This window comes from Pseudonaja textilis, chromosome Z (assembly GCF_049901715.1).
Source record: "Pseudonaja textilis isolate UNSWEBS1 chromosome Z, rPseTex1.2, whole genome shotgun sequence".
Lineage (NCBI taxonomy): Eukaryota > Metazoa > Chordata > Lepidosauria > Squamata > Elapidae > Pseudonaja > Pseudonaja textilis.
The window spans coordinates 5389458-5404301 of record NC_142008.1 but is presented as its reverse complement, the minus strand read 5'-3'; the positions used below and the strand labels follow the sequence as shown (position 1 = coordinate 5404301).

The window sequence follows — 14844 nt, the reverse complement described above, 5'->3', positions numbered from 1 at the left end:
CCTTTATTTGCACCCAGAAAGTTATGTTGGGCTGACATACCATGATGTTACCCTCTGAGGAGCTGTCCTTCAGGATGGACTAAAACATGGGTCAATCCAATACTTTCACCATTATGCTACACTGTCTTTCTTCAGTCTCCAGAAAAGTTAAACCAGAGCAACATCAACTAAAGGTGAGACAACCAACCTAGTGGCAACAGCAAGTTCTGAGTATAAAGGAAAGACTATTAAAAAGTACAGGTAGTCCTCAACTTATGACCACAATTCAGTCCAAAATTTCTACTGCTAATTAAGACAGTTGTTTCGCCCCATTTTATTACCTTTTTTGTGACAGTTGCTAAGTCAATCACTGCAGTTGTTAAATGAATCATGTGGTCCTTAATCAGGCTTCTCCTATTAACTTTGCCTGGCAGAAGCCGGCTGGGACGGTTTTCAGTGGGGATCACATGACCTCAAGGCAGTGCAACTATCATAAATGCATGCCAGTTGCCAAGTGCCTGAATTTTGACCACATAACCATGGGGATGCTGCAATTGTCCTAAGTGTGAAAAACAATAATAAATCTTTCTTTTTTCTCCAATGCTGTTGTAACTCTAAATGATCACTAAATGAACTGTTATAAGCTGAGGACTACCTTTACCGCAGAACAAATGAATCCACCCTTGTTTATGTTTTGCCTGCTGATTCCTAGCATTCCCTGACCTCTGAATCTTAACCCAAATCTTAAAAATGATTAAGGATCTGGGTTGCAATGTTAGGACGTGATGTTTGCATGCAACCTATGGAGAGAAAATGGATAGATTTTTTTGAAAATCCAGATCCCCAGTAACCAGTAGAAGTATCTCTTCAATAAACTCATGATCTAGCAAGCCTCACTCAGCCCATCAGCCATGGGCTATATATAAATATCCTCACTGAGGCTCTGTAAATATTCTATTTTTACCACATGTCTTCTTGTGTTGATCTGTCTGTCTGTCAAGCTTCTGTAAGTCACAGTATATGGTTAGTTGGTGGGCTATATAAGCTTGGCAGCTGACAAAGGAAATCCAAAAGGCAAGGCAAGAATAAAAGTAGACCCACCGTGTCAGCTGTTCCATATTTCTCTGCCATAAGTGGTGGCAACAGCACATCGGTTGTAGTAGTTGGATCCAAGCTTTCTCCACCCCCAATCAGAGACACTACTCCGTTGCAATCCACCGAACTGTTCCTTTTGCTGCTATAGGTGTAAATCGGAGAGCTATAAATCCCTTGACTCTGTGCACTCATCCGTCTCCCGTTCCTCAGAATTAGCAGTGAGCCATGTTGAATTTCACTGTCCCCGACTGTGCTAATATCATCATCAGCAAACTCTGCCTCTGAACCTATTTCCCTGCTGCGTAGCCGGAAACTGAAGACGCTTCCATGGCTGGTCTTACGTTTCACCGAATTTTCCAAAGAGCCTGAAGTAAAACCCAGGAGAGCCTTGAAGGATTCAGAGAAAGTGGAAAAGGCCAGTGAGAGGGGAGGGGAAGGGAGGAAGAGGAATAGAAAGGAATCAATTTAATAATCCGTTTATTGGATGCTAAGAAGGTGTCAAGTTCCATCAAATAGCAAATCTCTCCACATACATTCATGAGATATTATTTTGGAAAAGCGATTGGAGACAGATGGGATGGGACTTCCCTCTGCTCTGCACAATTTGCCTGCCACTACATTGGCACCTGGAAGACCACCTGCTCATTGCACCTACTTGGTTTCCAGCTATAATCTCTACCATAAGTGCATTTGGTTAACACAATTTCCCACTGCTGCCCCAAATCCCTCAGAAAATATTTCGAAGCAAAAACCCAGCCCAATTCTCCATTAGTAATGCCAACATCAAGATGGATTCAAGAAGATTAATTCCTTAATAAATTACATCCTTCATGAGGTGAGATATTGGGGAGCTGCCAGCTAGGCTGGAAGGAGGTGTCAAGAGGGGACCTAGCTTGGAATCATTGTGCAGTTGGTAGTGACCCAACCTCCACAAAGCTTGTCTGGTCATTCCCAGGGAAAGGCAAGGGATTTAGTGAGATTCTTGCAACACAGGGAATAAGTAATAATATTACTGAGTTAGGCTATTCACAAGTGGCTCCGATTGCTTGCCCTTGACACAAGCCCTCCTAGACCCATGCCATTGGATTACTCCTAATTTTTCCAAATCAAAAAATGTTAACCAATGAACTGTACACACAGAGACATGGGATCTCCCACAATCAGAGTAATATCTAGAAGAAATTAACAACTGATGGATATGAAAACTTCTGCAACACAGGCACGTACACACACAAAGAGAAAGACACCCATAAATATGAATGAGTTGATGCATAGATGCCACCAGCAGTCTTTTCTCCATATTTGCAGAAATTTGCTATTTAAAATATTCCCATGGCCATAACAGCAAAGTGAATTTTGCCATGATCTAATGCCATGATCAGAGTAGAAATAAAAAGAGAATAGAATAGGGGCTGAAATTCAGTTGTTAATCAGAGAAAAGCCATTTCCATAAAACAATAATGAAATTGATTAATTTTATCCTGATAATTAAACAGATTTTGGCCCAGCCTTCTCAAAAATGTTTTAAGTGCTTTGATGCTTGTATGTAAGTGGATGACAAATGCATACACGCAAAATGAAAAGACAACTCATCTGCTGAACACCAAGAAAGATGTTGCTTCATTTCACATCTAGCCTGGCATATTTTTTTTTTATTTTTTTATTATTTTCCATGACAAAATCCATTCAAAACAGACCAACTCATTAAATCATTTCCGCATGAACAATCTTGCAATTAGTAAGACTGTAAGATTAATTCAATTAAATAACAATAATAAAATACCCACAAAAAGAATAGAAAGAAATAAAAATTCATTTGAACGTCACTCATGCAGGAGCAGTTTAAGATTGGTGTAGTTATCTTGAGTAATTTACCACTTCAGCATCTATACTTCGCATACAACTTGCCAAATAACACTAAGATTGTTTAACAATTAAGGATCAGTTATTTATTTCATCTTACATCAATTCTGAGAAGTTTTCAGTTTGCCCTTCCAGAAAGAGAAAAGGTCCCAATGAAAATACTATAGAAAAGAGGTTAGTTCTGTTTTAATCCTAGAAGCGATCTGGGACCAACTGTCTGTGACTACTTAAAACAACTACTTCTTTCCTCCACAACCGTTGTTCAAACTTCGAATAGGAATGTACCCGCTTTAAAATATTGCATGAAAAATATATGCTTTTATTTATTTATTAAACACATATCCCAGGAGCCTTGGTGGCACAGTGGTTAAAGTGCAGTATTGCAGGCTAACTCCGCCTACTGTGGAATTCAATACTGACGAGGCTCGGGGCTGACTCAGCCTTCCATCTTTCCAAGGTCAGTAAATTGAGGACCCAGATTGTTGGGCACCATATGCAAATAATGCTTCTACATTGTAAACCGCCCAGAGAATGCTATAAAACACTATGAGGTGGGTATATAAGTCTACTATTGCTATTACAGTATGCTGCCCATCTCACCAATAAGGCATCATCGGGTAGCTTGATGTCTATGGAGATTTTCAGTCATCCAGGTCATAGGTATCCCAAAGGTGCTTTTTCAAGAGGCAACTGGACTTTTTTTGTTTTTCTTTGAAGACATTTTGCTTCTCATCCAAGAAGCTTCTTCAAGCTCTGACTGGATGATGGGGAATGGAAGGATTTGCAGTCCTTGCAGACAGCCGGTCATTTGCATTCTTTCAGAGAGTTGTTGAGGCTACTTAGAGACTTATCTGTGTCCTCAGGATCACCTGAGTAGTGCAATTACTTTTGCCTCTTTGGGACATTGGGTGGTTTACAAAAAGAAAAATGATCAATAAAAAAACAGTTAAATTTTTTAAAAACTATACAGAAAAAGACAGGCAGGGACAAGATCTTCTTATCCTGCCAATGCTTTAAGGCCCTAAGCCAACTGACAAAACCAAATTTTGATACTCTTCCAGAAGCATTAGCAATAACACTTAGACTTATATACCGCTTCACAGTGCTTTACAGCCTTCTCTGACAGTTACAAATGTCAGCCTCTTGCCCCCAACAATCAGGGTCTTCATTTTACCAACCTCGGGAGAATGGAAGGCTGAGTCAACCTTCAGCCTCGTGAGATTCGAACTGCCAAACTGCTGGCAGCCAGCAGTCAGCCGAAGTAGCACGCAGTACTGCTTTCTAACCAATGCACCATCACAGCTCCATGAAGGACAAAAGAGTTGAAGGAACTATCACTCTTGTAGTGACAGAGTGTTCCATAGGTTTGGGGCCACAGCAGAAAAATCTCTTCTTCTTGACCCCAGAATTCCTTAACAGATGGGTTGCATAGCAGAGCCCTTCTGCTGGAGTGAGTAGGGCAGGCCAATCCCATTGGAGTGAGACAGCTCCTCAGGCACCCTGGACTCATGGCAGGCCATGTACGGCTTTAGAGTTAATAACCAACACCTTGAATTGGGCCCAGAATCAAACTTGCACCCATTCCAAGCCACATAACAACAACGTACCCTAAAAAGTAAAAATAAAGGTTTTCCCTGTCTAGTTGTGTCCATTTCTAGGGGATGATGCTCACCTCTGTTTCTTAGCCAAGAAGCCAGAATTATCCAAAGATGCTTCTGTGGTCATGTGGCCAGCAGGACTATACACCAAAACTCACAGAATACTGTTCCCTTCCCATCAAAATGGAAGCTATTTATCTACTTTCATTTGCATGCTTTCAAACTGCTAGGTTGACAAGAGCTGGGCAAAAAAGGGAGCTCATCCCATCACACAGCACTCGAGTCTCAAACTGCCAAGGGTATGGTCAATAATCCCAGTGTCCGTCCTCCTGGGTACAACCCAAAACATCTTTTGAAGATCGAATTCAAATGTGGCTCACCCTTAGCATCCTTAAGCTACTGAACACATCGGCCTTGAATGTTAGTGTGTTCTAAAGGGTTCCAGATCAAAAGGGCAATCATCCATAATGGGGAAGAGGAAACGGGTCCATAAGAGCATCAAAATGCTCACCCCAATCTATGATTTTTTTCTGGTCCCAGGAACTGTTGTGTTTGACCTTTAGCAACTGTTCAAGAAATAAAGCCTCATACAAGTCAACAAATAAATAAGTTGTAGTAGTTAAATTAAGAGACTTGAAATAATTCCAGGCAAGACCTAGAATATCGAAGTACAGATAGTGCTCAACTTACAACTACTTGTTTAAGCATCAAAGTTATGACAGCAGTGAAAAGAGTGACTTATGAACATTTTTCACATTATGACCATTGCAGTATCCCCATGGTCATTTGATAAAAATTCGGGTGCTTGGCAAGTGGCGTGTACTTATGACAGTTGTAGTGCCCTGAGGTCATGTGATCACCATTTCTAAGTTTCCCAGCTGGTTTCCAACAAGCAAAGCCAATGGAGGAAGCCAGTTTTGCTTTAACAGCCTCATGGTTCGCTTAGCAATCGTAGTAATTTGCTTAACAACAGCGGCCAGAAAGTTCATAAGATAGGGTGCAACTTACTTAACAACTGTCTTGCTTACCAATGAAAATTTTGGGCTCACTTCAGGTCGTAAATTGAGCACTATCTGTGTATTAATCTAGGTAATAGCTACATCCCTGTGAAAAAAAATGCTGAGCTCTTCACAAAACAGTTATGACATTCCTTTGATTAACGTTTTAGTGCCAACACTAACCGCCCTTCGCTGGCCATCATCTGAATCAGGCTCTTGATCTTCCGTCTCATCTTCTGTCCCCAAGGACTTCTTTTTCCTTCTTTGATTCCTTTGTTCTTTGAAGTTTTTCATGGCCACAGGTGACAATTCAAATGAACTAAGTGACAATGAATCAATGCCTCGAGCTAACGCCTGAAAGAAAACAGAACAATGGAAATATATAAACTCGAAGTCTCTTATTTGAAAACCAGCTTCAATCATGATAGCTACTTGTATCAATGACACCCAGGACTATGTTGTACCACTTCAAACAAAACAAAGCAAAAGAACCACGGGCATTTAGGCATCTTTACTCAAAGCAGTTCTTGGTAGTGAGCTTCTTACGCCATGAAAAAGGAAGCTGCTGTAATTTGGAGGTGAAAATTGTCCTAAGAAAAACATGCTATTAGAGGAAAGGGAGGCCCTCTACAAATAGCAGTCTTGTAGTGGTGTTTCTCTCATCCCCGACAGGAATATATGGAGGCTAAAAGGGCCTTCCATCCAACCCGGGGTGGGGAACAATGGCCGTTTTAAGACTTGTGAACATCAACTCCCAGAATTACTGAGCCAACTATGCTAACTCGGGAATTCTGGCAGTTTAAGTCCACAAGTCATCAAGGGGCCATGGCTCTCCATCTCTGCTGTAACCCCAAGAGAATCACGTCCATCCATAAAACTACCATTCCCATTTGTCTGAGTTTCAACACTGAAGGGAAAACAAACACTGTTCTGAAACAAGGGCTGCAGAGAATCCGGCCGTGGAAAAGGGCCTTTTGTTCTCGGCTTCATGCCTTCACTGACTGATGTCCAACAGATTAAAGTTTCCAAATCTTTAAGAACGTTGATAGAAATTAGGAGTGGAACACATTGTAGTCTCTGTCACAAAATGGCTACCAGGTGAAGTGTACCACTGAGTGGGGACTGAACTGGATGACTCCTTCCTATAGTCCCTTCCAACCTAGAATTCTATTTTATTTATTTGCTCGTGTTGTGGCCAGAGCTGGCAGCAGATTCGGACAGTGAGGAGGTCGGGGAGGAACATGGGCCAGCCTTGGAGTCTGGGGAAGGCACTGACGAGGGCTCTGCATCAGAGAAAAAATCTCTGCATTCAGAAAAAAACTATCCTGTAATCTGCAACTCTTACACTGCAAAAATATATGGACTACACAACTCGATCAGGGCAAAACAATAGAGGCAATCTACATAGACTTCTGTAAAGCCTGTGATTCAGTGGTACACAACAAACTACTCCTAAAAATAAAATCTTATGATAACTCTGGACACCTACATAACTGGATAGAAGCATTCCTGTCAAACAGACAACAAATGGTCAAAATTGGGAGTGTCCTATCAAACTCTGTACCTGTCAACAGTGGTGTCCCCCAAGGCAGTGTTCTAGGACCAACTCTCTTCATACTCTACATAAATGACCTATGTGATCATATTAAGAGCAACTGTGTTCGCTGATGTTGTAAAGCTATTCAACACCCCAGACAATACTGCTACCCTCCAAAAAGACCTCGACTATGTATCAGAAAGGTCAAACAAATGGCGACTTCAAATCTCAACAAATAAATGCTCTGTCTTACATATTGGCAGAAAAAATCAGAAAATAAAATACAAGGTAAATAGTCAAGACCTTGTTGAGGATCCAAACTTTGTCAAGGACCTTGGAGTACTCATCTCAAATTATCTAAGTGCTAGAGCCCACTGTAACTACATAGCCAAAAAGGCATTAAGAGTTGTTAATCTAATCCTACATAGCTTCTTCTCTGGTAATATCACACTGCTAACTAGAGCATACAAAACATTTGCCAGACCTATACTTGAATACAGCTCATCAGTCTGGAACCCATATCATGTATCTAGTATTAACACAATTGAAAAAGTCCAGAAATATTTCACAAGAAGAGTTCTCCGCTCCTCCACTCATTGCAGAATACCTTATGCCACCAGACTTGAAACTCTAGACCCAGAAAACCTAGAACTATGCTGCCTTCGGTCCGATCTAAGTATAGTATATAAAATCATACATTGCAATGTCCTACTTGCAAATGAATACTTCAGCTTCAATCATAACAATACAAGAGCACACAATAGACACAAACTCAAGGTTAACCACACCAAACTTGACTGCAGAAAATACGACTTCAGCAACAAAGTGGTCAATGTTTGGAATACTCTACCTGATTCTGTGGTTTCTTCCCCAAACCCCCAAAACTTTAACCTTAGACTGTCTAATATTGACCTCACTCACCCCTTTCCTAAGAGGTCTCTAGGGGGCGTGCATAAGCACACCAATCGTGCCTACCGTCCCTGTCCTATTGTTTTTTTATTTTTCTTATAAGCAGGGATAGGATTCTACCAGTTCGCACCGATTCGCTAGAACCGGTTGTTAACATTCTAAGCAGTTCTAAGCAGAGGCCAGGCGAGAAGATGTGTGCCTCTATGTGAGTGATGTTGAGTTGGCCATGCCCAGCGAATAACATGATCGCCAAGCCATGCCCACCACCCAAGCCATGCCCACCACCTAAGCCACACCCACAGAACCGGTTGTTAAAAATTTTGAATCCCACCCCTGCTTATAAATATCTATCACATGTATTCAAAACTATATTTATTCTCATACCTGTATCTCGTAAGCGATTGACAAATCAAATAAATACTTAAAATACTTAAAAGAAATTTAAAAACAATAAAAACAAAAATAACATCAACAAATGAAATTAAATAGTCCCTGAATGAAATCATTAACCACTATTCTTCCAAAATAACTCTTTTCTTTTTAAATAATATTTTATTAAGATTTTAATTAGGAAGATAAAAAGCTAATATAAAGTAAGAAGATTATGAAAAAGAAAAAAGTACAGAGAGAGAAAAAAAGGATGAAGGAAAAATATAAAGAAAAATATATTTAAAGAAATGACTTCCCTCTTTATCAAGAAAACTATGAACCATATGAACAAAGACGTGACACAGATGGGGCCAGGGCCATCCGATAGTTATCAGCTGCCTTCAGAGTCAAACATCAGTGGGGCAGAAGAACAGCTGGAGCCTGTTCCCAGTGTGCACATGTGCAGAGTTGCCAGGCGAAGGGAATAGCTAAGGAACAAGGGTTGACTTGGGAGTAAAGCCACAGGTGGAGGAGCGAAAGGGGAGTGGGGTTTTGCAGGAGACAATTAGTTCATTTAAAGATCTGTTTCTGCATTCTTGCCTAATGTTGTCTGCTACAGTGAGGCCTCTGAAAGATATTAGCCTGGCATCTCTCCAAGTCTGATAAAGGTCTGTAATTGTGAAATATCTTGACAGACTGTTGGCCAGGACTGTGCAGAAGAGAAATACACTGTAAACTAAATAAAAGGGGTTTATCAGGACAAGGAGTCGGCTTCGTACTTTTGAGAAGCCTAGGTCAGAATAGCTCATTTGTATCCTGCCTTTATTGTTTTTACAAATAATTCAAGGTGGTAATCATAACCACACCTTCCTCCTCCTTTTGTCCCCACAACAACAGTCCTGTGAGGTGGATTGGGCTGAGAGCAAGGGACTGACTTTCATGCCTAAAGTGGGATTACAACTTACATTTTCCTAGTGATTGGCCCCAAGTCATCCAGTCTTGGGCAAAGGAAGCATTGACAGTCATATTGTCAATAGTACAAGGCTGGACATTTCAGAATCCAGCAGTCTTTGGCTAATTGGAGCTTTCCAACGTCCCAACTTTGCATGGGGCTTCAAGATACAGGATTACAGGTAGTCCTCAACTTGCGACTACAACTGAGCCCAAACATTTCTGCTACTAAACAAGACAGTTATTAAGTGAATTTTACAGCCTTTCCTACCACAGCTGTTGAGTGAATCACTACAGCAGTTGTTAAACTGGTAGCACAGTTGCTAAGTGACTCTGGAATATCCATTGACTTTGCTTGTCAGAAGGTCTCAAAAGGGAAATCACATGGCCCTGGGACATTGCACAGCTGTCATAAATATGAGTCAGTTGCCAAGCATCTGAATTTTGATCATATGACCATGAGGATACTCAGGGGTGGGATTCTACCAGTTCGAACTGGTTCTATAGAACCGGTTGTTATGATTCTGTGCAGTTCAGAGAACCGGCAAATCATAGTCCTGGCTGGCCCCGCCTCTCTCCACCCACCCCTCCCCTCCTCTCCCAGTCAGTCCTTATTGCTCATGTGCGACATTGCTGACTGTGTTCTTCCCTGACAAGTCACTCCTTAAGGTATTTTTCTTTTTTCCCTGACAATCAGCTGTTCCTATGATCATCTGTGCTGGGATTCCCCTCGCTGTCTTACTGCTTCCGTCAGGAGGCTTCGCTGAGTCCCAGGAAGGCAAAAATGGAGGGGGTGTGTGCAGAAGAAGAGGAAGAGGAAAAAGAAGAAGAGGAAGAAGAAGGAGGAGGAGGAGCAGGTGGAGGAGGAGGAGGAGGAGAAAGAAGAAGAGGAGGAGGAGGAGGAGGAGGAGGAGGAGGAGGAGGAGGAAGAAGAAGAAGAAGAAGAAGAAGAAGAAGAAGAAGAAGAAGAAGAAGAAGAAGAAGAAGAAGAAGAAGAAGAAGAAGAAGAAGAAGAAGAAGAAGAAGAAGAAGAAACACCCATCCAGTCACACAGCCATGCCCACCAAGCCACGCCCACAGAACCAAGTGTTAAAAAATTTGAATCCCACCCCTGGGGATACTGTAATGGTTGTAAGTGTGAAAAATGGCCATATCACTTTTGTCAGTGCTGTTGTAAGTTTGAAGGGGCTACAAAGGGTTGTAACTCAAGGGCTACTTGTATTTCCCTATTCCTTCCCATTCCTACCCTTCACGCCAAAGAAGGAGAGGAGGAGAGGAACAGCAAGATTGCACAAATCTAAACCTCATACAGAGATTTTAAATTATGTACTTGCTGCACACCCCCTTTTCTGGCAATGCATAGCAAAAGGAACCTGCTCCTCTGGCTAATTGGATCATCAGCCCTCTAACATCACAGCTTGTAATAAGTTTCCATCATTCTCGTGTTTTAAAACCCAAGGTTTTAAATCCATCATCCCTATGTTCGCCAGTCACGCGTCAGCTCTTCCACCATCTAAACATTTGGGCGGTGTCATCTACTGCTGTGACCATACTACAGTATATTCTTGTTGCTGGTTCAGAATGCATTTATTATTATTATCATTGCAAGCAGAATCATATCCCACTGAATGACAGAACAAGCTGTGACCAAAGATCCAGAATAATAAACCCAAACTGTTAAAAAAAAATGAATAAATAATATGCAGATAAGATGGTTTGCTCTGTCACATCTCTTTCAATCACTGCTGGAATGTCTGCTAAAACCAAGGGGTGTCAAAAACAGATCTAAAGCCAAATTTATCACTTGGGATGGGAAAATGAGGGTGATGATGATAATAGCCTGGAAAAGCAATAAAAACTCACTAATATTTATGAAAATAGGAAGACTACTAGAGAAAATGGACATCAACTAGAAAATAGCACATCATCATCTTTCCCTTTAATCTGATTTTTTTCCCATCTTCACATTGTTAAAAAAAATAAGGGACTATGCTTTTATCTCCCAAGTGCCATATTTTCCAGGGATTCAAAGTGACATTACAAAGAGCATCTCTCTTTCTCCCTCCAACCTGTGCATCACTCCTCAAGGATAGACCAGAAATTAAGATTTGATTACAATTGTCCTCGATTTGTAACTGTTTGTTTAGTGTCCGTTCCAAGTTACAACAGGCACTGGGGGAAAAATGTGATTTATGATCATTTTTCACATTTACGATCAGGGCAGCATCCCCATGGTCATGTGATCAAAATTCAGACATTTGACAACTGACTCACACTTATGATGGCTGCAATGTCCCAGGGTTTTGAGACCTTTTGACCAGCATATTCAATGGGGAATCCAGATTCACTTAACAACTGTTTTACTAACTTAACAACTCTAGTAATTCAAACTGGAACAAAACTCACTTAACAAATGTCTCATTTAGCAAACAGAAATGTTGTGTTCAATTGTGGTCATAAGTTGAGGACTATGTCAGAGTATATTCATGAACTGGAATAGAGCTTGGTAACAAGGTCAGCCAATGAATAGGCATAGCAACTAAGTCAGCCAATGAGGACTGTTTGGAAACTGAAACTAGAAATAGCCTAGGCATGGCACTATATTCAGTTCTGCAGCTCTGAAGCTATGTTGAGCTATAAGTTCGTCTGTTAAAAATGAAACTGCTTCTGTCCTCTGCTGTGTATAATGCTTGCTCTGAAGTTACTTGCAACATGTTTCTGTCTGAGTTTGCTTCATGTTGGAGAAATCTACAACTGGTTTGTAAAATCTACTTATTATGTTTATAAAGATGTTAAATGAAGCATCAGCCATCTGTGCTTATTTTTCTGGCGCTGAATTAACACTGCAAAACTCAAATTTTATTTTTTTTATTTTTCTTAAATGTATCCACGTATTCATAACTATGTTTTTACTTGTACCTATTATCTTGTAAGCAATTGATAAAAACAAACAAACAAACAAACAACCTATATTAGTGATGCATACTAGGAAGCACCAAATTAGGAAAGGCAAGCCTAATCTGTCACTCTACTCATTACAAACTCCTTCCTTCAATTCATGTTAGTTACAACGAGTAGTGACATAGGATCCTGCAATAAAATGTTGCAACGTGAAATGTGGCTCTCTGGGATTCAGGTATTCAGCTCAGTTTTATTCTATTATTTCTTTTTCTCCCAAGAATGACTTCACATGTTAAATGGTTACAACTCATCTGTAGAATATCAGGCTAGAGAAAGCCAGTCTATTAGAGTTTGCGATGCTTCAGATTTTGAGGTTGTTTGGAGCACATGGCAATGTGAACTCCGCATCCATCTCTGGCTCTTAAAAGCCTCCTCTTCAGCCTTAACCAAAACCCAGAAGAGAGATAGTTGGTTTTAGTAGCCACAGACAAAAGCTTTCTGCATTTGACCCAAAATATATTTTGCCTTCTTGTCCAGGATGCACCACATAGAATAACAGAGTTGGAAGGGACATTTAGGCAGGAGACCCTATGGCATTTCAGACAAGTGGCTGCCCAGCCTCTTCTTGGAAGCCTCCAGTGATGGAGCACCTACAACTTCTGAAGGCAAGCTTTTTCCACTGGTTGATTGCTCTGTTAGGAAATTTCTCCTTAGTTCTAGATTGCTTCTCTCCTGGATTAGTTTTCATCAGTTGTTCCTCGTTTTGTCTTTTGGTGCTTTGGAAAATAGTTTGACCCCCTTGTCTCTTCAAATATTGGAATACTACTATCATGTCTCCCCTAGTCCATAATCTTATTTACTTTACAAGGGGATTTGCCAGGATATTATTTGGTGATTTTATCTAGACTCATTTCCTACTCCAGGGGTCCCCAAACTTGGCAACTTTAAGACTTGTGGACTACGCTGGCTGGAGAATTCTGGGAGTTGAAGTCCACAAGTCTTAAAGTTGCCAAGTTGGGAGACCTCTGTCTTACTCTATCCCATATAATAGTTATAAATTGGACAGACCAAGTTATGATGTACAATATGTAAAACAAATTGTTGTTTATTTTATACAGTACATTCAGTCGTGCAGGCTCAATAGACACAGATTTACCAGATTCTAATATCTCCTTCGTCCATTGCAATTTTCTGTCTGTCTGTCTGTCTGTCTGTCTGTCTGTCTGCCTGCCTGCCTGCCTGCCTGCCTGCCTGTCTGTCTGTGGGAGTTGATGGTCCAAAAATGTGAAAAAGCAACAACCGGTGTACCTTTCTCACAAAATAGCCATTGATATTAAAGTGGGAGGGGGGGTGTTGGTCCAAAACTACCCAACTTGCTCCTGGGCTTAAGACAGAACTAGAACACAGTCTCTCACTTTCTAGCACATTCTCTTTAACCACTACATCAGACTGTCTCTCAAATACGCTTTGGCTCATGCTAGTCAGTATTATGCATTCCCTCTTGTCATACATATCCTTGGCTTTTTTGTTCTATGAATTGTTTTATTTGTGGGAGGGAAAGCTTGGTATTGTTTGAACAACTGACCGTTTCTATTAATTCACTAGTTGACTAATGAGGTCCTAATGGCTGTTTGAATTTGGGAGATCAATACAGTAAATCTGGAAAAAAAAAACCAATTAATTAACTGGAACGGATGACAGGGACTGCCACTATTGAACAAAAAGCTATTAATTCCCTCTAGTGCTAATATGCAACAGAATAACATCGAAGAGGATAAGGAAAAGAATACCAACAGACTGTTTCTAACAAGTGCTTGGTAAATGACGTTACAAGGGGAATCATGAGAGTAACAGAACCCCTGTGACTTCTGGTCCCAGCTGGGATGGAAGAAGCACACAGAATGGAGGGACCTTGCAGTCATGTGATGAAATGACTTCTGGGCATTTGTTGGCACTGAACTCTTTTGTTGGAAAAGAAAGATGTGCAGAATCTTCCGTGTGTTTTTTGTTTGTGGGTGGGCATGTGGGAGAGAGAGAGAGAATGAGAGAGTGAATGAAAGAGAACGTAGGAGAGAATGAGACCAGAACCTACTTCTTAGTAAGCTAGAAAAAGGTGGAATAGATAGCACCACCACTAGATGGATTTGCAACTGGCTGGCAAACCGTACTCGAGGAGTAGTCCTTAATGTTCTTTCCTAGTTGTCACCCTACAGCCATTCATTTCATATTTATGACATATTTATGATAGATGCAGTGTCTCGGGGTGTGTGTCATGTGATCCACTTTTGACCTTCTCACAAGCAAAGTCAATGGGGAAAGCAAGATTCACTTTTACAGTCATGTTACTAATTTAACAACTGTAGAGGCTCATTTAACAACTGTAATAAAAGAAGTGGTAAAATGGGGCAAAACTCACTTAACAACTGCCTTGCTTAGGAACAGCAATTTTGGGATCAATTGTGGTCGTAAGTCAAGGACTACCTATTCCCAGCCCTCAAGGGTCTGGGAACACCAGGTTGGCTCTTGACTGAGTAGGTTCCCTACTACATGTGCTTTGAGAAGTTGGAGCTGCCTACTACCTCTTTCATTGAGTAGCTCGCTACTACAGCTTTATGACAAAGTTATCCGGGAACTGGAATAATGG

At 40.9% G+C, this 14844-nt stretch overlaps 1 protein-coding gene across 6 annotated transcripts in view; it reads right to left on the bottom strand.

Moving 5' to 3' along the window:
• The window catches only part of LOC113447963 (sodium channel protein type 5 subunit alpha-like), a 381002-nt gene that overhangs the window by 194243 nt on the left and 171915 nt on the right, over positions 1–14844 (bottom strand). For all 6 annotated transcript variants that reach the window (XM_087917483.1, XM_087917477.1, XM_087917478.1 and 3 more), the window contains 2 exons: positions 5717–5887; positions 1081–1461 (listed from right to left, as the gene is read on the bottom strand). In XM_087917483.1, the coding sequence (XP_087773609.1) occupies positions 1081–1461; positions 5717–5887 (552 nt within the window). The remainder of the gene's footprint in view (positions 1–1080; positions 1462–5716; positions 5888–14844) is intronic.